General features: G+C 45.5%; 2 protein-coding genes and 1 long non-coding RNA gene across 12 annotated transcripts in view; 2 read left to right on the forward strand and 1 right to left on the reverse strand.

Moving 5' to 3' along the window:
* Positions 1 to 2,519: 2,519 nt before the first annotated feature.
* On the forward strand, positions 2,520 to 18,813 carry LOC309329948 (SLAM family member 9-like). Of its 4 annotated transcripts, none has more exons than XR_014151234.1 (7): positions 2,520 to 2,846; positions 5,822 to 6,202; positions 7,253 to 7,555; positions 8,330 to 8,437; positions 16,551 to 16,651; positions 17,037 to 17,210; positions 18,352 to 18,813. XR_014151234.1 is itself a non-coding variant. In XM_081841253.1 (6 exons), exons 1-5 carry the CDS (start codon positions 2,651 to 2,653, stop codon positions 16,640 to 16,642), a joined length of 1,080 nt encoding a protein of 359 aa, XP_081697379.1. In that variant the 5' UTR covers positions 2,520 to 2,650; the 3' UTR covers positions 16,643 to 16,651; positions 17,037 to 17,769. The 4 variants fall into 4 exon arrangements, 2 of the variants coding, with proteins under 2 accessions (XP_081697379.1, XP_081697380.1); XR_014151235.1 differs by having other exon boundaries at positions 18,636 to 18,813; XM_081841253.1 differs by lacking the exon at positions 18,352 to 18,813 and having other exon boundaries at positions 17,037 to 17,769.
* LOC309330165 lies at positions 17,081 to 19,636 on the reverse strand. The gene is made up of 2 exons (XR_014151333.1): positions 18,950 to 19,636; positions 17,081 to 17,243 (listed from the first exon to the last, which is right to left on the reverse strand). It is a non-coding gene; the product is annotated as an uncharacterized lncRNA (long non-coding RNA).
* A 164-nt stretch (positions 19,637 to 19,800) lies between these two features.
* Positions 19,801 to 27,596, forward strand: part of LOC309329837 (T-lymphocyte surface antigen Ly-9-like) — a 77,878-nt gene continuing 70,082 nt past the window's right edge. For 2 of the 7 annotated variants that reach the window (XM_081840936.1, XM_081840938.1), the window contains exon 1: positions 19,802 to 20,290. In XM_081840936.1, coding sequence (XP_081697062.1) covers positions 20,218 to 20,290 — 73 coding nt within the window. In that variant the 5' untranslated portion in view covers positions 19,802 to 20,217. Of the gene's footprint in view, positions 20,291 to 22,793; positions 23,139 to 27,596 lie in introns of all 7 variants that reach the window. The other 5 variants (XM_081840934.1, XM_081840935.1, XM_081840930.1 and 2 more) reach the window with 5 other exon arrangements.

The following is a 27,596-nucleotide window of genomic DNA, read 5'->3' on the forward strand; positions in this document are numbered from 1 at the left end:
AATCAGAACTGGGATGTCAGGCAACTATACTGACCCTCTGCCACTGGGGAAAGGGGTTAAACACGGCTGTTTGTTAGCGCCGTTCCTCTTTAACTTCTATATAAACAACATTGTTCAACATATGGCAAAGTATAAGTCATCAGCCCCTGCCCTGGAAGGCAAACACCTGAATATACTGCTATATGCTGATGACATGGCGGTCATGGCACTCACCCGAAGGGGTCTACTCAGCATGCTGGAGGGGCTCGCAGCTTATTGTTCCCAAAACTCTCTAAAGATAAACTATGATAAAACAAAAATTGTGGTATTTACTAGAACTCGCCACACATTTAGATGGTCTCTAGATGAACACAAAATTGAACAATGTCTCCTTTTTAAATACCTCGGTATCACTTTCCAAGCTACATCTAGCTGGTTTGCCCACTTCAAGACTGTAGCCCTTCTAACACGTAGAACAACTGGTGCTCTGCTCAGCTTTTTTTATTCGAGGGGAGGGCAACTGGTGACCCCGGCACTAAAAGCTTTTGTTGGAAAAGTGATTCCCCAGATGTTATACGGAGTAGAACTCTGGGGATGGAATCAGAAGCTGTTAGAACGGCTTGAAATCTTCCAAAATTTTTATCTCAGAAGAATTTTAGGCCTCCCTCAGAGTACTCCGGCAGCTCTCCTAAGAGTGGAAGTAGGATTACCTTCTGTGTCTGCTAGGGCCCACTTAAGATTCCTGCGTTTTTTCTTCAACCTTATAGATGCCCCGAACACCCTATTGGCTAAACAAGCCTTTGTATCATTACAATATAATACCACTTGGCATAAAAGTCTATTAGACATTCTATCCAGATACAACTTACCAGAGTTTAATACTCTCAAATTGTGGAGCCCTGATAAAGTTCGGGAATGGATCTTTGAAAAAGACGCCTCTTTGGACTCCACCAAGATAAAAAACTCTGGGTTTTCCTACTGGTTCCCCTGAGTAAAAGCAGTCAAAATCTGTGCCAACTACTTGGTGGAGATCACTGATCCCACCCTTCGGAGAGCTTTCACCATGGCACGGTTTCAAACATTGCCAACTGCTTATCTGACCGGTAGATACACAAAAACCCCAGTTGAACATCGTTTATGTCCTTGCCTTATGAAAATTAAAGAGGATCTTACACATTACTTCCTCTATTGCCCCATTTACTCGGGCTTTAGAGATGCATTGCTGCAAATTATACCCATCTCTATAACCAGTCCTGAAGATAGAGTAAAATTTTTGTTAGTTGATGCAAACCCACGCATTACCCATGTGGTAGCGGTCTTTGTGATGAAGGCCATGAAAGCCAGGGAAAGATTTATGAACGACAATGTAAAGACCCCTTCATCGTCTGTTTAACTCGCTGTTCGTTTTCCCTCCTTTTCTACTTTGTGGGAAGAAGGTTTTGTTGGCATAGTATGTAATGAATTTTAATATTTTTAACTACTGATTTTAGTGTTGATTTTTGTGCACAGGCATGGTCCTCACAATAAACGGATTTGATTTATAAAAGGATAAACAGGTAAGGTAAAGGTAAACATGCTAGCAATCGCCTGCCATTGTCTTTCGCAGGAATCCGCAGGGGACACATACTTCAGGAATGTGAGAAAGTAAGTGCTGAAAAGAGTCTGAGGCCTGGGTCTAGGGTCAACCATGTACAGATTTTTAGTGTCTCATCATTTCTTGTTTAAGTAATAAACCTTATTGCCTACATATCTCAGCTTTCTTGGGCTTATTTACACCAAGTAAATAACATGTGAGGTACATACAATATAGTTGAGGGGAACACCATTTGGCAGTCATTTGTGAATGAGTCCTTAGTGTTCAATGAATGAGTGAGGTGGTTTGACATTTGTGAATTGTTGATATTCGCTGTCATTGAGGTAGATGCCAATGTATAGCTGTCAGAATTTCACTGCAGTTTGGGGACGCAAATCTGTCTTATATGTAAGAATCAATTTATTACACGCATTTTTCGTTCAGACATCAGATTTTCTCTTATATCAATCCTACTGCATTTTGATGCCATTTAAATGCCTGTCAGCCTTCCAGAAAAAACACTTTTTTTGTTCGGCTTAGAAATGTTGTTCCAACATAAAAAAAGTAAAGATCAATGACAGAGAGAGAACATAGCACAGTGAAATAGTTTCACTTAGAAATGTGTTCCAAAATAAAAAAAAACTAAATGTCACAGGCAGAGAGTAAAATATCATTGAGTAATCTGAGCCCCGCAAGGGATATCCTATCCCTCATGGGGTGGGTGTGGGTGTGTTTCTGGCCAGCTTATAAAAGTGGTGCCAACATTTTAATAAATGGTAACGGCAGAGTAAGAATCACTCTTAGAGAGAACTGAAGGTTAAAAAAAGGTAAAGGTAAAGGACCCCTGGATGGTTAAGTCCAGTCAAAGGTGACTATGGGGTTGCAGTGCTCATCTTGCTTTCAGGCCAAAGGAGCTGGCGTTTGTCCAGGGACAGCTTTCCAGGTCTTGTGGCCAGCAGGACTAAGCTGCTACTGGCGTAATGGAACACTGTGACAGAAGCCAGAGCACACAGAAATATGCAAGAAGAGAGGAAAGAGCAAGAATCACTCTCAGAGAGAACTAAAGATAATTGTAGCTGCTTATTGTAGACATTACCGATGTCTGCTTTGTGTTGTTGCCGGGATGTCAGAGGCCAAACATCAGTCTGCAAGCTGAGAAGATCAACTCTGCTCTTGCCTCACCAGCAGCCATACCTGAGTCTCCCTCCACAATCAGACAGAAAAGTTAATGAAGACACTTGCAGAAGCCTCAAAATCCTTCTTGTATTCAAGCTGTTAATCTACTCTTCCTTTGGTAAGTCCTTCAGTACTTCTACAGCCCTCAAGCCTCTCAATACAGTGGTACCTCGGGTTAAGTACTTAATTCATTCCAAAGTTGAGTCCTTGACCTGAAACTGTTCTTCACCTGAAGCACCACTTTAGCTAATGGGGCCTCCAGTCCTGCTGCTGCTGCGCCGCAGCTGCTGCACAATTTCTGTTCGCATCCTGAAGCAAAGTTCTTAAACTGAGGTACTATTTCTGGGTTAGCGGAGTCTGTAACCTGAAGCATATGTAACCTGAAGCGTATGTAACCCAAGGTACCACTGTACACAGAAATGTTGTAAGTCTGTTTTGTTCTAAAGGCTTAAATAATTGACAATGATAAAGTTCGTTACTGGTTCCCTGTTGCTAATTTGCATGGAATTGCAAAGCATGGCTCACTGATAAAACCCTCTCTGCGCCTGAACCCCTCCCCAAAAAGCTGTGCTCCTGAAGAGATCCTGCATCCCCTTCCTCACATTGCTCAGAACGACTTTTAGAGTTCGCTGTGACACCTAATCACTACTGAACATCCCTCTGATGGTGGTCATTTGTATAAATTAAAAAGGGAGCTGTGGACAAGGACACGTTGCCTTTGGATGTAGGATTCAAATTAGAAGCCAGTTTGTACCAACTAAACCTTAGGAAGAACTCTGTGACAGTTGGGGACTCTGCTTTGTTCAAGATTTTTAAGCAGATGTTGGGTGGACATCTGCCAGGGATTCTTTAGCTGAGATTCCTGCATTGCAGGGAGTCGGATTAGATGAGTCCAGTTCTATGAGTCTATGAATCTATTTTAAGTTCTCGGGAGTTATTGGGCAGGATGCCTGGAAAACTCCTCAGCATCAGCATATTTGGTGTCCTGTGGCTACTAGACACCCCTTGTTAAATATAATCCTTTATTAGGCATAGCAAACCACACATCAAACAGACACCGTATACAAATTGTGCAAAATACGAGCTCAACATAGCAACCCTTGTTCCAAGAAGCATTTGGATGAGGATGTTCTGGAGCCCCCAGAAATTTCTAGCACTCAGGAATATCCCAGAACAATGTTCAAGCAGGACCTGGGACCGTCAAAGAAGAAACGAGGAAGAGGAGGCAGAGCAGCCCCTAAGCCCTGGGAGTGATGGGATCTTAAGAGGCAGAATAAGATCATCACAATCAGTAGAAGGGACTAATCTGACTCAGCCTCCAGAGAGGTGGGACATTCCTGGAAGGGAATATCAAAAAGGTGTCCCGTCCCCCTCTTCTGCATGCCTAGGAGTGCTTGGCTGCAGAGCAGGGCTCCTTTTGAGTAAAGGGCTATTTATGAGGATGGCCCCAGCAGTGCCTGGATGGGAGATCTGTGATTTAAATTCCTCAAGAGGCGGCAGAGAGCTGCTGAAAAGATGCTTCCTTTCCAACCCTGATCTTTTCCTGCACTGCCTCCCTGTGGCCGTGCCTCTTAGCCGTGCCTTTGCCCATGTTCTTCCCTGAACTGCTGCCTCGGTGTGGCCAGATCTTGCAGTACAACTCTGCCTCAGTTGCTTGGCTTCAACCAGACTGTGGGCTACTCTTAAGCTTGCCTGTTCCTACTTATCTGAACTGTGTGCTTGTGGCCTTTGCTGTGGATTCTTGCCAGTCTGGACCTGGTGAAAACAGGACATTTGGGCTTCTGCTGAGAGTCCATATACCAGCATGGGGCCTAATAATAATAATAATAATAATAATAATAATAAAATTTTATTTATATCCCGCCCTCCCCAGCTGAAGCCGGGTTCAGGGCGGCTAACAACAATAAAATAAGACAACATTTTAAAATCATTTCATTAAAAGGTTACTTCAGATCAAATTGATGGCAACCATTGGGCTAGAGCTCCGCGAAGATTGCCGAAGGAGGGAGTCAGGCTGTGCCCTGGCCAAAGGCCTGGCAGAACATCTCTGTCTTGCAGGCCCTGCAGAAAGATGTCAAGTCCCGCAGGGCCCTGGTCCCTTGTGACAGGGCGTTCCACCAGATCGGAGCCACAACCAAAAAAGCCCTGGCTCCGGTTGAGGCCAGCCTAACCTCTCTGTGGCCTGGGACCTCCAAGATGTTTTTGTTTGCAGATCATAACTTCCTCTGTGGGACATACCAGGAGAGGCGGTCCTGTATTATTACTATAATAATAGTAATAATAATAGTAATTTGTTTACTGCCCTTCATCTGAAGACCTCAGGACAAAACGGTCAGTTTGCATTTTTAGTGCAGAAAGTATGGATCTGATGTGTAGAGATCTTTCCTATTCTAATTAATTCAAGAGGGTTATGGAAGCTTCTCCGTGTGAAAGAAACAAGCAGAAGGTTCTGGATGTTTGGGTTATTCATGGAAGCTGAGTACAGCTGGTTTGAACTACTGTAGTTCTCTTGTCTCTTTCTGTCAAAGTCTTGCTGACTATAAAAGGATCCTGTGTTTCACTTTCTATCTCTTTTCCTTCTAGTGTGATGTTCTGTACATAGTATGTTTAGTGTTACAGTTTAGACTTATTATGTTATTGTAAGTTTAAGTCTGCTGCAACTGGATTTGTTATGGACAGGGCCAATCCTGAATGTTTTGGATTTGTGACCATTCTGCTCATTTGCCTTCAGTAGCAGTAAAGCTCTGCTGGATGAAATAATAATTGTCTCTGGTCTATTTTGGGGGATCCTGCAACATGTTTAAGTTGTTGCTCTGCTAATTATACATTGGAATCTACTCTGGATCAATATTGAGTAGAATTCCATGAAAAAAACACAGCATAAAATACAAGTTAAGAACACAAAATGCATAATAAAAACAAGAACAAAAGAAACCAATAGTGTAACTCCTACTCTGCCTCCCCCACCGATATATTTACCATTGTAGCTCACTCAGCTCTTCCTCTGGCTCAGACAATGGTGGTGAGAGTGAGGAGTGATTGGTGCTAACCCATGTCCTTGTTCATCTTTCCCCTCCTCCCCTGCCCCAATAGGCTCTTTGAGTCAAGCAACAGAGAATCCGACCTATCACGTGAATGGGATCCTGGGAGGATCAGTATTCCTTTCTTTAAATGCATCCCGAGCCAAAAAAATTGTCAAAATTGAATGGGCCTTCCACCCCACATCTGGGGATCCATACCTGCTTGGTGAGTTCAGGGATGGAAAACTGGATCAGTCAAATTTCAGGAGCCAGTATGAACAACAGATGGAAACTGGTGATGCTGTCGCATTGAGGATCAAGAACTTGGCAATGGTTGATGAGACCACGCTGAGCATCAAGAACCTGACAATGGAGAACGGTGGGCTCTATGAAGCTCGTACCTGGTTTAACGCTGCGCAGTTCCAAGAACACCACTTCATCCTCACTGTTTATGGCAAGTAATGATTTCACCATCTTTGTCAATTTGTAGTGGAGCTGAGCATAGAATGGGAAGATCATGAGATATGATGGGGAACCTTTTTCAACCTGAGGGCCACAGTCTCACCTAGGCAACATTCCAGGGGCCACATGCCAATGGGGCAGAAACTCAGAGGAAATAAGTGTGTGGAACATTGAGTCTGAACGTTACTGTTCTACAATATGCTAGTTTCTTCAAATGTGTGTAGCCTCCATCCTCCATCCAGGAAGCAAGGGGCATTATCAAGATTCAATAATACTTTTCAGCCAGACCAAAAAACTCAAGAAGGGTGTGAATCAAGGCCATGAGGGGAGTATGTCTGGGAAAGATATGTGGCTCTGGGAACTCTGGGTAAGGACTCTGGGAGAGAGTCCTGAGGGCCAGATAGAGATGCTTGGAGGGACATATTTGGCCTCTGGGCCCAAAAGTCCCCACCCCTGCCCTACACAGTTACCGAGAGGCATGTGGGGCACAAACTCCTAATGTAATGCTCTCAGGCAGGCAAGGAAGCCCCGATAAGAATTCATGAGTCTCTGGCAGTTTTATGGTACGTTTATTTAAAATTAACATGCTAAGCATGGCACTTGCCTCTCTTTGCTATGAGTTGGTCACTCTGAGTCTCCGCCCCTATCACAACACAAAGGGTGCCAAAGTCCAGTCCTTCCTTTCTTGTTGCATTTTAACATTTCCAGCTCTTCTGGTTTGTGGAAGAGGTAGGTGAACTCCCCCCCCCCACTATAAAACAAAGATCCCTCTAAATGTTTCTTGCCTCCTGGTTGCATAGCAACCCCCTCAATGTCATCTATCTCCTCCCTTCCCTCTACCTGCGAGTTATGGGAATTCTTGATGAAGTGGTGCCGAACTAACCCACTCCTGCTCTGTCTGTGGCTGAAACCCCTCGTCTCCAGAGTCAGGCTCTAGCTCCCCCTGTAATGGCATTCCTTCATCTCCAGAGTCAAACTCTTCCTAGGCATTCGATTCAGCCACATCCCTGACACCTAATCACTTTCATTTCTGTTAAAACAGAGCCAGTGCCAAGACCATGGATACAACATAAAGTAGAATCCAAGACTCCAGAAGGCTGCACTGTGTCCTTACAGTGCCAGGCACCTGTAAAGGAGGAGTACACTATCTCCTGGAAAAGAGGGAATCCCCCCAGGGTCTTAGTAGGAGGTTTGGATAAGTACTGGCTTTCTGACAATGGAAGGAATCTCCACGTCTCCTGGCGAAAAAGCTCTTCTGACTCCACATTCACTTGCCTGGTCAGCAATCCTGTTGATCAAAACCGTGCCTCATTTGACTTGCTCAAAATCTGTGCAAGTGGGGAAGGTAAGAAATGTATCATCCCTTTCATAACCCCCTGGTTCTGCTCGGAGTGGTGAATACTCAGGCATTCCCTCAAGACAGGGATTGTATAAGCAAACACTCCTTCCTTGCAAGCTTATTAGCAGGTTTTGGCCAACACAGCTCTGCTTGCAGACTATGCTTGACCCTATGAGTTGCTGCTCCTGAGATTAAGAGTCTCGTGCTCTACCAACTAAGCTATCCTGCTGCTTTGATTTCTTCTTTGATTCCTAGGCTGAGAAACTGCCCTGGGACCCACAAAAGTGAAAGCAGCAATGATATCTGGAGAGCCATGCTATTCTTAGAACATCTTCTCCCTGCAATTGGACTCCCAGAATCCCCAGCAGGACTCAAGTGCTTTGCTTGCTATTCCTGCTACATGACCCGGAAAAACTGTCTTCAGACAAACGTCGGCTCCCTCAGCCAGAAAAGCAAGATGAGCGCCGCAAACCCAGTCTGCGACTGGACTTAACTGCCAGGGGTCCTTTACCTTTGTAATGTACATCTCTTTTTTTGCCAAATTACATCATGAAAATTAGGGTGCACATTAGATTTGATGGTGCATTTACATTTGCCAGCAAATACTTTTTGGGTTTCAAGGTTTTGAAAATTGAGGTGTGCAATAGTTTTGATGGTTCATTCAATTTGTGTAAATACAAGTATTTGTTCTGCTTCTCTTAGTCACATAGAGGAGGTCCATTTGGTGGCTGTTGTTGCAGTGCATTCCAAGAGCCTCTTGTTGCTTGTTGCTTGTTGCAGGCAGACAACAAAAGTACTGGGGGTTCCTGCCGTTTCTCGTCTGTGCTGTTGGAGCTTCTGCATGTTTGATAATGATATGGAAGAAGAAAAAGTTGGGAAAGGAGAAAGGTAGAACCATCTCTGTTAATCCCCTTAATTACCTGGGATTGAGGCTGACTGCCAAATGTGTGCCTGCCTCTCCCTTGTTCCTCTTGAGAGTATGTTTCCAAGCACAATTCAAAGTGTTGGTGCTGACCTTGAAAGCCCTAAATGGCCTTGGTCCAGTATACCTGAAGGAGCGTCTCCACCCCCATCGTTCAGCCCAGACACTGAGGTCCAGCTCCGAGGACCTTCTGGAGGTCCCCTCCCTGTGAGAAGCCAAGTTACAGGGAACCAGGTAGAGGGCCTTCTTGGTGGTGGCACCCGCCCTGTGGAACACCCTCCCACCAGATGTCAAAGAGAAAAACAACTACCAGATTTGTAGGAGACATCTGAAGGCAGCCCTGTAGTAATGTTGTCCCCCAACCGCTTGCCCATCCCCTGCCGGTCTCTGCTCTCCGGCCAGACCAGGCCTCCTAGGGCAGGGTTGGCAGGTACATTACTTTTTACAAAACATTGTCTAAACCCTCCCTTAATCCTATTTGACTAGCGTCCATTTGCATTTTAAAGGGACGCTGCTGGCTATGGGCTAGATTCACCCAAAAACTTACAAGGGCTTGTTTTAGCCATTCACAGGCTCTCAGGCATCGATGTAAAAACCCTTCCAGCACACCATGGATTTCTGCCTTCCGGGATCTAATGTTCTCCAAGCCCAATCTGAATTCTAAGGGAATCACTCTTCCCTGAGCAAACTGACATTGATATATCTTACTGGTCAGGTTTGCATCTTGCAATCGGGACAAGACACTCTGCACATGCTTAAGGTGCTCCAGCCACGATTCAGAAAAAATCAACTCAACTCCTTCCAATCCCTCCCATTTTCCTCCGTACATAACCAAAGAATCTTCTAGGGGTTTACCAAAACCTTGCACAACCTCCGAATACCTTGAGTAGATTTCCACCAAAACTCCCAACAGATTTTGAACACAGGGATTGGGCAAAATAGAATTACAAACAAACCCGAAAACATTTTTGCTCATAACATCATCATACCATTCCCTAGGACTGAAATTCTGTAAAAGACCCACCAAATTCAATTTCTTCCTAACACAAACATTTGCATCATAAAACATCTTTTGAAAAACAAAAAACACATCGTCTGGGTCTTTAAAATCCTTGAGCTGTGGGCAAAGAATTCCTTTGTTAAACACAACAGTGATAAACTCAGTCTCACACGGGAGAATTTCCACAGCTTCTCGGCAACCTAGGAAAGAATGACCAAAAAACTCAAAACTTCCTACAGCGGCTTGACTTGGCTGGACAGACCCCCCTCCTTCTGCTAGCCTCTCAGCTTTTGGCTGACAGGAAAAGCTGGCATAGTTCACGGTCTGCATTACTTGGGGGTTTTCATCAAGCTGCTGGGGAAAACCTGTAAATTTCAGCACACTTTTCCCCAAGGTAAAGTTCACACAAACTTGGGGTTCAGGAACTGGAACACAAAGATCCCCCCCCAAGTCCTTAAAGGTAACCAAATCAACAGTTGTAGATTGGGGAATTGAATTTCCACCACCAGGTTTACTCTTCTGGAAATTGGGCTGGTTCCACTGGGACAAAACTTTTGGCAGAGTCTCAGTAACAGAGTCTATACTTCGAAAAGAAGACACAACAATTCAATGGACCCTGGGGATTACGTCAGACGCTGAGTAGGGCCGATTAACACAAGGAGTGGCAATGCATATTAAGCTAACCCTCCTCCCAACCAACTTCTCAGGTATTGCAGTCTCAGTAACTTTGGAAGTTATAGCCTCAGGCACCCAACTCCCACCTTCCCCGTCCGGGACAAGGCTCTCCTCAGCCCTCAAACCTTGAGGTGTTGTTCCCCAGTCCTCCTTTTCAACAGAAGCATCAGAGTTTTTCCTGGAGTCCATATCCAAAACAGGTAACTCTCCCTCCCCTCCGGGTTTTCCATCCAACCCTGTCTCAGGCTCCACCACATCTCTCCCTGCCTGGAAGGAGGTGGGGGGGGGGTTGCTACAGTTACCGGATTCACATTCAGCTATTGTTGCAAATAAACTTGGAACCCAAGATCATTCCCAACCAAAACTGGACTTTTACAAACTTCTGGATCATGGACGATCACCAGATGGTCCCCACTATAGCCTTTGTACTTAAGGGGAACTATTGCTGTTGGCTGAAAAATTTCTTCCACTCCGTAGGGACTAATCTTTAAGGGTCTAGCCTGCATCTGGCTGGGTAAAACCAGATCCTTCGACATGCTGGTAATATCAGACCCAGTGTCCCGGTACGAGTTCACAACAGTTATATTGATTTCGATAGGGGCGGAAAACTCCAAATTCCCCAACTCACATGAGGTGTTTTCACATGTCCCCCGGTACTCACAGGACCCACGGTAACAGCAGGTAATTCAGATTTATTCACAACAGGTGTTGCCCCACCCTCCTCCGGAGCCAAACTCTCCTTTGCTCCAGATTGTGTTGGTTCCTCCTCCCAATTTTCCTCCTGCCGTTGGATCATACGTACGGCAGGGGTGGAGGTAAGGACGGGGGGCTTTTTTCCACCCAACTGGGGACAAGCTGCTTTCACGTGCCCCGGTTTTTTGCAAAAGCAACACAGTCCAGAGTTCGGGGACACTTTAGTACGCTCTCCCCCTGCTGCAACAGAGTCTTTAGCAGGTGTAGAAAAACCTTTGTTAGGTTCCTTGATAGGGGGAGCAGACCTTCCCGTCGAAGTTGTAGGTTTATACGCATTGCTCTGCCCCTTATTGGTCAAATGGGTGCGGTTAAGCCGAAAAGACTCGGCAAGGGCGGTGGCTTCCGCCAGCGTTCGTGGCTTTTGGTCTGCAACCAAGCTAACAATTTCTGGGGACAGGGAACGCATCAGTTGTTCAATTAACAGAAGCTGCTTGATCCCTTTCACATCCTCCACCCCCTCGGCTGCAAGCCACAGTTCAAAGTTTTGAGCCATTTTTGCTGAAAAAACCACAATGTTGTCAGTGAGCCCTCCTTTCTCTACCTTCCGAAAAGCTTTTCGATAGTGTTCAGGGTGTAGTCCATGTCTCTGCATGACTAACCTTTTAAAGCTCTCATAGTCATTAAGTTCATCTGGGGGAAGGTGCCCCATAAGCTCTGACAAGTCACCACAAACTAGGGGACGTAGAACTGCCATATATAGTTCTGGAGCAACCCCCATGTCCTTGCAAGTTACCTCAAAAAGATTCAGATAACTCAGAACATCAGTGGGGGGCTGGTATTTCTGGAACACTTTCCAATTAAGATTACTTAGGTCAGTCCTGGAGGGGACCGTTGGTTCTGAGTCCCCCCCCCCCCAGGGACAAGTTCATACCTCGGCGCGGGGTTCGGAGGCAATTGCCCCTCGGCGCATAGCTGTTCAGCTGCCGTTGTTGCGTATCCACGCAGGGGTCTCTGAAAGAACTCCTCCTCCTCTTCTGCCACATACCGTCGCACTGGCACACACATCTCTCAAGCTCTGACTGGCGAGTAGACTCTACCCGGGCTGATCGAACGCTGTCTCACCATCCGGCAGACATCAGGCGCAGGTGGCTATCGGCGGCAGTCTCCTACAGTCACCTCCTGTAACTGATGCGACAGGTCCTGGTAGTCGTATGCCCTCTGGCTGGCTCTCGGCCCCATCAGGAGAGACTGGCCCACTTTAGGATACTTTTCACGACAGCGGAATCCACCATTCACCGGATCTCGTATCCACTCCACCTCATGCTCCTCTGAGTAGTCCATTTCTTTAGGTTCTGTGTGGACAAAATAATTCTCCCTAGGACGCGTGGAGGCCACCACTGCATCCTCTTCCTCACGAGGAGATAGGGTTTGGTTAACTGGTGTGCCCTTCCCTCTGTCCACAATGCAGGACTCTTGCCGACCCCTCCGGACCGTGCTTAGTTTACTGGTCTCCACCAGCTCTCCCTCTGAATCCGAGCCATCCGAAAACCAGGAAGCGGATTTCATTCCAGGGCTTAGAGTTCTAATGGGGTTGGTCTCCACCGGAAGGGAGCTGCCTTCTCCCACCAATCCCCATTGATCTAAAGTTTGTAATGATTGCTGTTGCGAAGTCGCCAAACTGTCTTCCATCCTCCTAACTATTTCTATCCAAAAAAAATTAAACCACCTGTGACCCACAAAAGATACGTGCCAAGTTTAAAAGATCAAAGTGCCTTTCCGCGGGAAGTCCAATCCCACCACGCTGCCACCATGTAGTAATGTTGTCCCCCAACCGCTTGCCCCTCCCCTGCCGGTCTCTGCTCTCCGGCCAGACCAGGCCTCCTAGGGCAGGGTTGGCAGGTACATTACTTTTTACAAAACAGAACGAAAACGACCTGGTAGGGCTGCCACCACTCCCTCTGTTCCAGGGGACCCAGAATCACAACCCAGGGAGAAGGGTGTGACCCGTTATCCTGGCTATCCCCCACTCCACAAGTTGCTTCCACAAACTTGCAGACAGAAATTCTACGGTAAAGCGTAACCAAATGTAAGGCTAGGACTTAGCTATTCCCCCGGGAAGGCACACAAACTGATAGATAGATAGATAGATAGATAGATTCTTTATTGTCATTACACAAGTGCAACATTGCACAAGTGCAACGAAATTAGATGCCATCCCTTAAAAACAACAAAAGCAAAACAACAACAACAACCAAACAAACCACATTCCAGCCACACCCACACCCATCAAACTTCCAGGTCACACTATCGAGTTACAGCATTTAAGAAGGCCACAGCTCTTGGGTAGAAACTATTTTTCAGTCTGTTTGTCCTTGACTTGATGTTTCTGTATCTCCTGCCAGAAGGCAGTAGTACAAACAGACTGTATCCCGGGTGAGATACATCCTGCAGGATATTGTTTGCTTTCCTAAGACAACGGGAACCGTACAGTTCTTCCAAAGATGGGAGGGGATGACCAATAATCCTTTGGGCTGTGGTTATGACCTTCTGGAGCACCTTCCTCTTCCTAGCTGTACAACTGGAGAACCAGGCACAAATACAGTATGTAAGAACGCTCTCTATGGAACCTCGGTAGAAGGACACCAGCAGTCTCTCACTCAGATTGTTCTTCTTTAAAAGTCTGAGGAAATAAATTCTCTGCTGGGCCTTCTTCACCAGAGCAGTGGTATTTGCGCTCCAAGTCATGCCCTGATCGATAGTCACTCCCAAAAACCTGAATTCCGCCACCCTCTCCACCCGTTCCCCGTTGATATACAAGGGCTGAATGTCCGCCTTTTTTTTCCTGTAATCCACCACCAATTCCTTGGTCTTAGCCGTATTAAGAGCCAGATTGTTCTCTCCACACCAAGCACAAAGCCGCTCCACCTCGTCCCGATAGGCGGACTCATCCCCTCCTGAAATGAGCCCCACCACCGTAGTGTCATCAGCAAACTTGATGATTTTGTTGCTGGAATAAATGGCTGTACAATCATACGTATAGAGAGTATAGAGCAGGGGACTCAACACACAACCCTGTGGTGAGCCGGTGTTAAGGCTAAGGGCTGTGGACATATGTGACCCTACTCTAACCCTCTGAGAACGTAACCAAATGTAAGGCTAGGACTTAGCTATTCCCCCGGGAAGGCACACAAACTGAAACAGTTTCTTTCTTAAAAGTTTATTTTAAAATAACATAAGGAACATGCTAAAACAGCAGGCACATCTTTTGAAAAACACAGATGAAAAAATAAAGACATTGCATAGTATAGCTAACTTACTTACTCACAAAACCTAACACAGATAGGATAGTTGAAGTCCTTTCAAGAATCCGCAAACTGAAGGCTTTTGAAGATCTCCATTTCAAAAGACGAAACGACTGCTATTAAATGGAACGTCACAGCCGGGCATCTTTGCGGATTGCAGTGAGCAATGGCAGAGAGCAACTTCTCAAACAATTCCCGACTTCCGGGTTGGCGCCATCGCCGAATGGCGGACTCCCTCCGAGCTCCGGAGGGAGCCTGCTCGGCAGGGGCTGGGTCCTACCGCGCCGGCGACGCGGGGACCCTCAAAAACCATGGGCGCTGAAACCCATGGACATGGTGACTCGGCTGGCACCTTTTAAGCCCCCCCCCGACCCGCGAAGGAGCCTTTTTAAAGGCTACGGAACGGGTGACAGAGGGGGGGTGTGCTTTGAGTCCTCCGCTTCCCCTGCCGAGCGAAGCCGCATGCCATTCGACGGAGAGCGCTGACTTCTTCCATTGGAAATTCGGACTGAAAGCACAACCCGTGAGTAATTGGAACTTCGGATCAAAAAAGGCGATAAATTTACAAAAAATTTGGAACGAGCGGGGGAGGCGTAAAAAGGAAGTCACCCCCCCCCTGTTGTAGAGGAGCTAAAGTAAAGGACTTAACATCTAAGATCGAGCGCAACCCTATTTTTATAAAGTTACCAAATTTCGCGAGGGAATATTATAAGACTGAGCTGGAGGAGAATAGTGGAATGGAATTAAAAAGTAACCCCCCCCCCCGGAACCTGGGAGCGTCTTTGTTAGAGCGCCGGGAGAAGATAAGGAGAGGTTTTGACAGCTGTCAAAGAGCTGTCAAAATAGAAGAACAAAAATGAGAACTTTGTTACGAGGACTTTGCCGGTTACATTTGTTACAATTTGGATTTAAAATGTTTAAAACAAGGAATAATAAGCTACTTTGACTGGTGGGCGTGATCTGGAAGAGAACTGAGCTATTGCAATCCACCTAGAGGAGCCGAGATATATTACAAGTTGTTGGCATTGAATTTGAGCAGAACTTTTTATCTCCTGGGAAACTGCAGAAATGGAACACTATTTTGGCTACAGAGGCTTACACACTAAAGCAGACAATAGACTTATCTATTGAAGAATGGAAGGGACTTGACATCATGTTTTTGTTCCTGAATAACAGAGCCTTTGCAGAGGAATTCAGAAGTTTTTGGAATTAGAACATTTGTGCAGGAAAACAGGAAAAGAAAAGGAGGGGAAAAAAGAGAGAAGGAGAGAGATCTACAAGAACAACAAGAACAACAAGAATTTGATAAAGTTGGAAGTGGGAACATTTGGGACATCCAGATTTGAATAAGTATAAAGAAATAAAATTGGAGTTTTTACTCCCAAGTATATAAAAATCTGGATGGAAAAATGGGCCTTTTTGAGATAGACTCCTTCCAAGATTGGACATTTAAAATTAAAGATGACTGGTAAAGGACTATGGCTTAAATAAATGTGGGAGCTCCAGGAAGACATCAGATGTTGATAAATATTGGAAACGCAACCGGGAAAAAGGGGGAGGGAAATTTGGAATCCAAAGGGTGTAAAATTATATTTTATTTTATTATATCTTAATCTATTATGCATATTAAAGGGGAGAACGCGCGGAAGGGAACAGGTCGATTTTAGGAGATGGGAAAATATTTTTAAATTGGATTAATTGACAATAAGTTTTAAATTTGGGATATGAATTTGCTGAATTGATTTGTAAGAATTGGAATATAAGAGGGGGAGGGGAGGGGAAGTCCTGGAAAGATGTTATGAAAAATAAGATTTTAAAATGGGATGCTTTGCTTTTTATATTGTTATAATTGGAAACTTCTAATAAATATTATTTTTTTAAAAAAAAAACTTCTCAAACAATTCCCTGATCCTTTATTCACAATTCGCACTTTGCGTCATAACTCTCAAGCCAATCATAAGTCTTAATTAATTTTTGAATTCACCAATGACCGGCTTGCTAGTCAATCAATCTACCCCTTGGCAGCTGGGTCAATTTAGAATCCAAAACTCAAATCAAAGGGGTTCTTCCCTTCCGCGGAAACTTTCCAGATATACATTCCCAAGCAATTCAAGGACAGATAACATCATTGGGGGGGGGGGGGATATTCACACTCTTAGACCCAGGTGTCAGCCCTTTCATTAAATCAAGGCTTCCTTCATCCCAATAAACCTTTCACGCCAAGGAGCCTGCTAGTCTGGAGTTTAAAGATACACAACCTCTTTCCCAGGGTCCTTGTGGCCGATGAAACTCCCACAAGGCTTCACTCCTTTTACTTGACCAAAGAATAATTTCTAAATAGTACCAACTTTACTACAAGCCCTGTTTAGGGAAGCTTTTAATGTTTGATGCACTACTGTTTTTTAATAGATGCTGCTTCTGCGATGCAAGCTCAAGAGGGCTCTCCTGCGCCCTTCCTCAGAGGAGACCCCCCAAAAGGTGGTGATGACCAACTGAGATGAGCATCCACAGTAAGGAAGGCTGGAGGACCGGGTAAGATGTTTGGAAGTCACGTAATACTATGGCATTATTTTTTAACATTTGTTAGTACTACTAGGAGTAGTCAGATTCCTGATTTCAGTTCTTTCATATAAAAGACTTCATGGAATGCTGCATGACTACTAAAAATCTAGTAAACTCTATGCACCATCTTTATCTTCAAGGCCATAATACGGTATATCTAGAGATTGTAAGTAGTGTGATGGAGATTATGCGCTGAAATATTTTAGTTGATATTTTAGAATGTTAAATGCTATTTTTATCTATTGATTTGTTTTACCTTGTGGGCTTATAGCCGAATAAAGTATTATCTATCTATCTATCTAGGAGTAGTCAGGGCTTCTTCTTTTTTTCCAGCCAGAATGCTCTGGAACAGTTCATTTATCCACTCACCTCAAAATACCATTGCAGGGGGTTGGGCCAGATGACCCTTGGGGTCCCTTCCAGCTCTTCAATTCTATGATTCAAATCATCTGAGAGGAGTGGTTGGCTACTAGCCATGAAGGCTATGTTTTGCATCCGTGGTCAAAGGTAATAATGCTTCAGAATACAAGTTGCTGCAACCTGCAGGAGGGGAGAGATCTTTCCTGTTCTAATTAATTAAGAGGGTTCTGGAAGCTTCTCTGTGTGAAAGAAACAAGCAGGAGGTTCATGATGTTTGGGTTATTCCTTCAGAGAAGCTGAGCATAGCTCGCTTAAACTAGCTCTATTATCTCTTTCTGTCAAGGTCATGATGATTATAATAACAAGGCCAGACAGAGCCTGGGTTTCACTTCATTTCTATCTTATTTTCTGATGTGGTATTTTGTATATAGGGTTAAGGTTTAGACTTACTATAAGTTAGTAGGACTGCAAGAAGTTTTGTAAGGAGGATTATGCGAAATATTGCAAGGAAGACTATGAAGAGAATATTAGTTAAGGACAATTAAAAGTAATAGAGAAATTAAGAAATTCAGATTAAGTGATAAAGAATGGAAAATCTTCAGAGGTAGTTGACGGAAGTCTAAAATATTGTATAAGATAAGAATGTATGTTAAATGACTGTTGGAAATGATATGTTAAAAAAATTAATAAAAGTGTGTGTATATATCTACATATCTATATATCTATATCTATATCTATATCTATATCTATATCTATATCTATATCTATATCTATATCTATATTCTCTGGTCTATTTTTTGGAAATCTGCAATGTGTTTTAGTTTTCACTCTGCTAACTATACGCTGGAATATTCTGGATCAATATTGAATAGAATTCCATGACAGAGTGCTTAAGTGCAAATTCCTATGTATAAAATTATCTGCCTTCATGTACAGTAGATATTCTATATATCTTGAAAGTAGGCTAGGATTTGATGGGTGTTCTGCCCCCACCAAGATCAGTTATTTAGTGATAGCAAATCTGTGTATTAGCATTAAGTAGAAGGAATAACAATGCTGCCCTTTTAAGAAAATATACTGCCTTTACCCCCTCTTTAGACATCGAGGCAGGTTGGGATATATTCTCCTTTCTGTTGGCTCTGATGAGAGGGGAAGAAACCTCCCTTCTCCCTTTGCAATCTAGTTTCAGTCTAGTTCTTGCATAGGCAGGAAGAGGGGCAAACTCATTTGTTCTTACAGAACTCCATTGAGAACTTCATAAAATACTTCTAACCATCTTCATTCAGAGCCAAAGAACAGCCTATTGGAATGTGAGGAATATTTCTACATGTGCTTTGATTATCCTCAATAAATCTACATATGAGAGCTTTGTGGAGTTTTGTTGAATACTATCCAGATTGAGAGAGACGTTTCAGGACCGAACAGTGGGTAATATTCTTGACAGAACCCCATGCAAAACAGCAAAACAGCAGCCTTCTATAGTGATCTGAAGGCATACGCTTTAAAAAAGCAACAGCCCAATTTTTGCTTACAGTTTCCTTCGGTAGTAACCATTTTATTTTCTTTTATTAGCTATACCCCATAACTAAAAGAAGAGGGAAAGGGGTGCTCAGAATTGAGCCACTAAATTATTAGAAGGAGCCCTTATCTCTGATCAGCCTCACACTGTTTTTGAACAAGGATGCTGACTGCTGTTTTGCAGCTGTGTTTCAAAACATCATGTTCTAATAAAAGCAGAGCAAAATTTTAAGCTAATTTCTGATCATCTTATTTATTTATTTATCTTGCTGGTTGCTTGTCACCCAAAGGTCTCCAAGAGACCTTCACGTTCAAGAAAAATATGTGCACATACATAAAACCATGGGGAAGAGAGAGACGTAACTTACTGGATTTCTTTATTAGCAACAGAAGTATTTTCTCTGGGTGACTTCCAGGCAAGGAGACAATGGAATCCAGCAGGCAAGACTGAACGCACAAATGTCCGTGGCGGAGAGTGAAACGTTGTCGTGGGACTTGCGTAGTGACACTAAAAATTCATTTAAGCAGCTGCGCGCGTGTATAAAAGGGGAAAGGGAGGCGCTAGAATGCGACAGGCGGGAGAGAAAAGGGGGACGAAAAGGGGAAAGAGGGGAAGCAGATAGAGGAGGGAGGAAAGAAGGAAAGACAGAAAGAAAGATGACATGCAAACGAAGACGAGAGAGACCGGCGAGGAAATGCAGAGGAAAGAAAGGAAAAAATAAGCAGAGTGGGAGGAAGAGAGGGAGCGAGACCAGGATCTGGAAAGAAAGAGCGGGAATGGAGAAGGAAAATAAAAACACCGTCTGGAAAGCGGGCGTGGTTGTAGCCAAAGGGGGCAACTGCCCCCCAAATAAGTCAATCAATACAAATACTTAACTGAGGTTCTGCCCCACCCACCATAAATCCTGAAGAGGCTCCTCCAAGTCCTGCCTGGGAGGGGAAAATGCGCTGAGGGGGAAGGGAGGATTTTTCGGGGGGTCTAGGATTTAGCCCAGCGCCGGCATCCCGGTCCAGCAGCAGCAGAAGCCTTGCCTCCTTGCGGCCGCCCGCTTTCATCCTGTCTCCAATTACCTCGCTTTTAATATGTCCTGGGCGCAGCGGACGAGGAGCAGGAGACGGCGGCAGAGAGCATCTTCTAGCGCTGAGCACTGGGCATGGGTGGGGCATGGGTTTATTTCTAGGGGCAAAGCATCACGGGCCAGCCCTGCATGCGGGGTTTTTTAAAAAATCCCCTGTGCTATGCCAAATGCATAAACGTCTGACTCAAGTTCTGATGTGGCGTCGCGGTTTTAAAAGCCTGGCTCAGACTGAAATGGTGCCACTGATAACTCCGGGCATGCAAATGGCACAATCTCTTATGACAAGAAGTAGCATCAGAAGACTCTTTCGGACCTTACCAGGGTCTCATCTTCTAGAGGAGAAGAAAGCCTGCGCCTGAGCACTCAATCGGGGTTCCTGGGGATTGCAATTTGTTCTGATTTAGAGCTATAGCGTGGGAATTGCCTGGGAAAGGAGCCCGCAAGTGGGAAACCGCTGAGACTCCGACTTTCTAGGCGCAGGGCAAGAGGAAGTGTGGGCGAGCCCTTGTAGGAAAGGCCTTGGGCTGAAAACAAAGCCCTCTTCGCTCCTAGCCAAAATGATTGTGGAAGTCCCGAGCAGAAGCCTCCTGGTCATCCTTCTCTTCACCCCATGGATCTGCACTTCATTTGGTAAGTCCTTGGGAGAGGGAGGAAACTCTTTACAAATGTCCGGGGGGAGAATGCAGTCTTTTGTGAAGGGGAAATAATTGGCCAAGGGGAGGCTGGTGCCATTTCCCACTTTCTTCTCTGCCCAGAAGTTCAAAATGCTGCTTAGACGTCCTGGCCTCTGCCCAAGACCACCATGAGACGCACAGCAAGCCAAGAAACTGTTGAATAGTTTCTTTAAATATTAAGGTTCAATATTGTTTCACAAGATGTGTATCTCTTTAAAGGCCAGAGCAAATATCACGACTTAGTTTTAGAGCTGTGAAGCAGTATAGCAGATGCTGTTAAGTTGTGTTAATTAAGCTGTGTCAGTATTTGGATATAAAGTGTATATATATATATATATATATATATATATAGTATATAAAAAGCAGTGCGTACCTCTCTCAGTACCCCGGTGAATGGGTCATACATATAGATGTAATGTAATTTAATGTAAGAGGAGTTTTTGTAATTAAAGCCAAGCAAAAGTTATTTTTGCTTTTCTTCGTTGTTTCCTGAACCTGTGTGGTCTCCCCAGCACGCTTTCTGCAGTGCAACTAATCTGCTAAATACGCAAGAGAAACAAGCCGATAGATAGATCCCACTGTTGTGGCTATTGTTTTTAAACTCAGCTGCTTGGAAAGAGGAGAATCCAGCCTTATGTTTCCCACAAGGCAAAGAAAGAATCAGCAAGGATCCATCTGGTTCTGGTGCAAGGAATGAGATTCAGGAGTTTGGGATTTCTAGCGAGGGTTCTGGGCCTGCTTGGGAGTCCCGAAGAATTTTCCCCACTCACCTGCTAAGCTATTATGCTAAGGTGGAGAACCTTCCAGCTACTGACAGAAATCCCTGGAGTCCGTGGCCTGAAGGTGGGCACTCCTCTTAGCCAGTGTTGAGCCTAAACTTTCCTCTTGGTGAGCCACCTTCTCATTGCAAGCATCACCAAGTAGGCATGGCCTTCTATGTCCTCCCGCTTTCTGAAATAGCTCCTCTGTGTCCTGCTCATTCCCCCTGGGCAGGAAAGAAGCAGCCTCTGGGTCTCCTGCCTCCTCAGGATATGTGGGGAGCAAGGAAGGGGTGGTTCTGTTCCATAATCTCACCCCCCACTTCCTCCCATTCAAAGTCCTCTTCCTCAAATGCTTCAAGCTTCTGGTCTGAATCAGAGTTCTCAGAAGGTATAGGGGCACTTGCTCAAAAAAGGCCCACCCCCATGCCCTGGAAACCTCCCCCCCCCCAATAAGCTGCATTGTACCCCACAGGTCATTACTATAGTGCACGGGTCAGCAAACTTTCTCAGTCCATTGTCCCTCAGACTTGGGGGGGGGGGGGCAGGACTATATTTTGAAGGGGGGGAAATGAACGAATTCCTATGCCCCACAAATAAACCAGAAATTCATTTTAAATAAAAGGACACATTCTACTCATGTAAAAACACACTGATTCCCGGACCATCTGCAGGCCAGATTGAGAAGGCGATCCAGCCCCCGAGCCTTAGTTTGCCTACCCATGCCTACCCGTGTATGTGTGGGGTGTGTTAACCCTCCCATACACACTGTCAGGGAACTTCCATCGGAGCCAGAGGAGGAGGGAGGGCTCCAGAGGGATGTTGGAGAGCGTCCCAGGAGGGAGAGAGGCAGCCCATCTTCTGGGGACGGAAATCAGCATAGCACCAATGGAGAAGGGGGGCAGATGGGGGAATCGGCGAGGTGGCTCCATGACTCCTCGCCAGAGACCAGCGGGGAGAGCACGGGTCCTCCGCTGCCCACACTCTCCCTGCGCAGAAGGCTTCCGCGCAGGGAGAGTAGGTGGAGACTGGGCGTCAAAGAGCTTCTTTGCTGGAAGAAGTTTAAGAAACGCCCACTGACGGATTTTGCCAGCAATTGAGGCAGCCACAGGCGAGTGGCTGTCCGGACAGAAAAGGTTCACCCAGGTAACCCAGCCAAGCGTGGCACCAGTGGCGTAGCGTGGGTTATCAGCACCTGGGGCAAGGCAAGTAATTTGCGCCCCCTAACCCATGGATTTGCGCCCCCTAACCCGTGGATTTGCGCCCCCTAACCCGTGGATTTCCCTAACCCCCAGATGTTGCGCCCGGTGTGGCCGGGCCCCCCCTGCACCCCCCACGCTACGCCACTGCGTGGCACCAATTTACGCACAAGCAACCGCTAGAACCATTACACACATGATTTAGAGTAAAGTTACCAGATTTTTTTCAATGAATCCGGGGACACTTTTCAACTTCAATGGATTTTGTCAGGGGATGGATTTGTAAATCCAGGGACTGTCCGGTAACCTTAATTTAGAGCAGCTTCCCAATGTATCCAACATATGTCTCCCCAGAGCCTAATTGCAGCACAGATCAAGCTATCTCTTCCCAGCCCTCTCATTGACCTGCCACCAGGAATAGAAGGGTTATTTCAAGGCTAATTACATCAGAGGGGGCTATTTCCTCAACTATTTTCCCCCCTCTCTCACCCACCCCAAATAGGAAGTTTAAGTCATGGAATGGATAATCCAATATATCAGGTGAACGGAATCATGGGAGAATCAATCTTGCTTCCTGTAAATGTATCCTCAGCAGTAACAGTGGAGAAAATGGAATGGGACTTTTACCCGCAAAGTGGTGGCCTGGGCTTTTGGCTGGGGGAATTCAGTCATGGGAAACTGGAGCACCCAAGTCCCTCCTACCGGTTTGGGCAACGGCTGGACATGGTGGACGAGACAACACTGAGAATCAAAGACCTGGAGTTGGATGACAGTGGGATCTACAATGCTCGCATCTGGTTTACTAAGGCACAGTTTCAAGAACAGAGTTTCAGCCTCACGGTCTATGGTAAGTAACTACTTTCCGTGTCCTGAATGCAGAGGAGGGCTACACAGATAATAAAGGGGAAAGTCGAGGGAGCTGGGTGTCTTTAGAATGAAGGAGCATCTCCACCCCCATCATTCTGCCTGGACACTGAGGGCCTTCTGGCGGTTCCCTCCCTGTGAGAAGCAAAGCTACAGGGAACCAGGCAGAGGGCCTTCTCAGTAGTGACGCCTGCCCGGTGGAACGCCCACCCATCAGATGTCAAGGAAATAAACAGCTATCTGACTTTTAGAAGACATCTGAAGGCAGCCCTGTTTAGGGAAGCTTTTAATGTTTGATGCACCATTGTATTTTAATATTTTGTTGGAAGCCACCCAGAGTGGCTGGGGAAACCCAGCCAGATGGGCGGGAGAAGAAGAAGAAGAAGAAGAAGAAGAAGAAGAAGAAGAAGAAGAAGAAGAAGAAGAAGAGGCTGAGAGTCATGGGTGTAGCCAAGGTGGTGGGGGCAAGAGGGCAGCTTACTTAACTAACTGATCTATCATGTTGGTTCTGTCCCCCTAACAAAAGTCCCCCCCCCAATAAAAATCCTGGCTACGCCCATGTTGAGAGGTGATATGACAGCTATCTTCAAATATCTGAAGGGCTGTCACATGGAATCTGGAACAAGCTTGTTCTCTGCTGCTCGAGATGGTAGGTCCCAAACCAATGAATTTAAATGATAAGAAAGGAGATTTCTACTAAATCTTAGGAAGAACTTTCTGGCTGTAAGAGCTGCTTGGCAGTCCAATAGACTGCCTCAGAAGATGGTGGACTCCCCTTCCTTGGGGGTATTTAAGCAGAGGTTAGATGGTCATCTTCCAGGGATTATTTAACTGTGATGCCTGCACTGCAAGCAGCTGGACTACATGACTCTTGTATTTTATTATAATGGAATAGGATTGACAGCGTTTGGCCGGTTTCTGACAGGCATAAGGTGCAAACATCACATCTTTCCCATTTCTCTTCAAATAGAGCCCGTGCCAGAACTTCAGGTTCTCCCCAGAGACGTCTCCAACAGCTCAGGCATATGCGATGTAACCCTGCAATGTCAGGTGTCTGGAATGGGGGAATTTGACATCTCCTGGAAAAGAGGGGAACCCCTCAGAGACTTGGGAGATGGCTTGGACTGGTACCAGATCTTTGACAATGGCACCAGTCTCCATTTGTTGTGGTGGCCCAAAGCCAGCAACTCCACTTTCACCTGCCTGGTCAGAAATCCCATTGGAGAGAAGGACGTCTCCTTTAGCTTGCTCAGCATCTGCCCAACTGATGATGAAGGTCCGTAATTTATGGCACCTTCCTCCAAACGATGCATTGCACCCCTTTACCCCATCACCCCCATATTGCTGCTTAGGGTTGTGAATATATTGGGGCAGGGAAAAGGCCCATTCATGGGGAGGGTCCATTCATGTCTCTGAGGAGTGGAACTCCGAGCCACGAGAATTGGGAAATCTAAGAAGAGGATGTGTTTTTAGAATTAAGCAGTGCTCAGTGGTAGAGGGACACGGGTGGCGCTGTGGGTTAAACCACAGAGCCTAGGGCTTGCCAATCAGAAGGTCGGCAGTTCGAATCCCCGCGACGGGGAGAGCTCCCATTGCTCGGTCCCTGCTCCTGCTAACCTAGCAGTTCGAAAGCACGTCAACGTGCAAGTAGATACATAGGTACCACTCCAGCGGGAAGGTTAACGGCATTTGCCTGCACTGCTCGGGTTCACCAGGAGCGGCTTAGTCCTGCTGGCCACATGACCCAGAAGCTGTACGCCAGCTCCGTTGGCCAATAAAGCGAGATGAGCGCCGCAACCCCAGAGTCGGCCAAGACTGGACTTAATGGTCATGGGTCCCTTTACCTTTACAGTGGTAGAGCCACTGCTTCTTTGTTTGCAAGAAGGTCTCAGGTTCAATCCCTTTGGCATCTTCAGGCAGGGCTGGGAATAATAATAATAATAATAATAATATCTATTATTTATATCTCTCTCATCTGGCTGCGCTTCCCCAGACACACTGGGTGGCTTTCAACAAAAGATTAAAAATACATCAAAACATCAGTCATTAAAAACTTCCCTAAACAGGGCTGCCTTCAGATGTCTTCTATACATCAGGTAGTTGTTTATTTCTTTGACATCTGATGGGAGGGTGTTCCACAGGGCAGGTGCCACTACCAAGAAGGCCCTCTGCCTGGTTCCCTGTAACTTTGCTTCTTGCAGTGAGGAAACTGCCAGAAGGCCCTCAGTGCTGGACCTCAGTGTCCAGGTAGAATGATGAGGTGGAGACGCTCCTTTAGATATACTGGACTGAGGCCATTTAGGGCTTTAAAGGTCAGCACCAATACTTTGAATTGTGCTTGGAAATGTACTGGGAGCCAATGTTGGTCTTTCAAGACAGGTGTTATGCGCTCTCAGCGGCTGCTCCCAGTCACCAGTCTAGCTGTCGCATTCTGGATTAGTTGTAGTTTCCGGGTCACCTTCAAAGGTAGCCCCACATAGAGCACATTGCAGTAGTCCAAGCAAGAGATAACCAGGGCATGCACCACTTTGGGGAGACAATCCGCGGGCAGGTAGGATCTCATCCTGCGTATCAGATGGAGCTGGTAGACAGCTGCCCTGGATACAGAATTGACCTGCACCTCCATGGACAGCTGCGAGTCCAAAATGACTCCCAGGCTGCACACCTGGTCCTTCAGGGGCACAGTTACCCCATTCAGGACCAGGGAGTCCCTCACACCTGCCCGCTCCCTGTCCCCCCAAAACAGTACTTCTGTCTTGTCCCCTACCCTTAACCTGGGGAGTCTCTACCAGTCAGTGTAGGCCATAGACCTCAATGGTCTGAGTCAGCATAGGGCAGCTTCCTATGAGTGTATCTTCAAGACTCTGGTTTACGTGCTATTCCTGCCATGGAGATGAATGCATATCCCAGATTAAAAGATGATCTCCCGATCATAAATTCTGTGCAAGTTTGAATCTGCGCTTTAGTTACCCTTAGAGTAAACCCATGACACCAACGAGCTTGTAGGTAGTCATGACTAAATTGGGTGACAGTGATTTTAAGATTTATTTTCTAAGCCTGACTCACTCTCAATCCAACCCTATGGATTTATATTTCTCCTTCCTCAATCCATCATATTATTCTTTTCTGCTTCCTCCCACTTCCCTCTGCCCCCACTCAATGTCCTCCACATTATACAATTTACAATAATATTTGCATTCTACAACCTTCTCAAATCATCTATATATTCCCTTACTAATTTTTCTTCCATCCAGTACTTCAGATTTTAATCTAGGCATATTAGCGTATCTTTTTTTGAGCAATATTTTGCCATAAATTCATCAAAACATTTCCACTCCTTTTTTAATTTTTGATTCAACTGATTTCTTATTATAGCAGTTAATTTTGGCAAAGTTAAATATTCATTTCATTTACAAATCCATTCCTCCTTAGTGGGTATAATTTGTGACTTCTACCTAGCAGCACTCACTATTCCAGCAGCTTCGTCTATCAATCCAAGGAGACAGGTCTCTGGTTTCTTTCTTATTGATATGTTCAACATCTTCTTTAGTTTTTTGTGTAAGGTAAAGGTAAAGGGACCCCTGACCATTAGGTCCAGTCGTGACTGACTCTGGGGTTGCGGCACTCATCTCGCTTTATTGGCTGAGGGAGCCAGCGTACAGCTTCTGGGTCATGTGGCCAGCATGACTAAGCCACTTCTGGCGAACCAGAGCAGCGCACGGAAACGCCGTTTACCTTCCCGCCGGAGCAGTACCTATTTATCTACTTGCTCTTTGACGTGCTTTTGAACTGCTAGGTTGGCAGGAGCAGGGACCGAGCAATGGGAGCTCACCCCGTCATGGGGATTCGAACCACTGACCTTCTGATTGGCAAGTCCTAGGCTCTGTGGTTTAACCCACAGCGCCACCCGCATCCCGTTCTTTGTGTACTACTATCCAAAATTTCTTAATTTCCCCACACCTCCACCACATATGTATTGTTGTTCCTATTTCTCCACCACATCTCCAACAGAGGTTGGATTTCAATTTATATATCTTTGCCAACTTAACCTCACAGTTTGCTATTGTGCTATATCTCAACGGACTCTTACAGGTAGTCAGCAGAGACTCCGGTGGATGATCTGCCTTCCCATCAGCTTCATTTTAACTCTGGCATGTTCTGTAATGATATGGAAGAGGAAATACATATTTAAAAAGAGGTAGGAACATCCCTATTAATCTGTGACTATGGAATTTCCTCCCTGTTCATATAAGTCATAGAAGTCTTTTGACGCATGTGTTACTCTTATTTCTTCACACAGTGATCTTAGTCGCTGTTTATTTGAATTTTTATACTGAATGATATATTAAATGTCATATACTACATAGGTAATTTTAAGTTGAGCAGCATATTCATCTGCCTAATAAGCATTTTACACTCTGCAGAGACTGCCTCCACAATT

Source organism: Podarcis erhardii (assembly GCF_964252035.2).
Source record: "Podarcis erhardii genome assembly, chromosome: 15".
Classification (NCBI taxonomy): Eukaryota; Metazoa; Chordata; class Lepidosauria; order Squamata; family Lacertidae; genus Podarcis; species Podarcis erhardii.

Excerpts from the sequence above, each read along its gene's own strand:
- LOC309329948 (XM_081841253.1), top strand. The coding sequence starts at position 2,651 with ATGTCTGCTTTGTGTTGTTGCCGGGATGTCAGAGGCCAAACATCAGTC. Across the intron at positions 2,847-5,821 it reads GTTAATCTACTCTTCCTTTG|GCTCTTTGAGTCAAGCAACA; the intron begins GTAAGTCCTTCA and ends CTGCCCCAATAG. Across the intron at positions 8,438-16,550 it reads AAAGTTGGGAAAGGAGAAAG|ATGCTGCTTCTGCGATGCAA; the intron begins GTAGAACCATCT and ends GTTTTTTAATAG.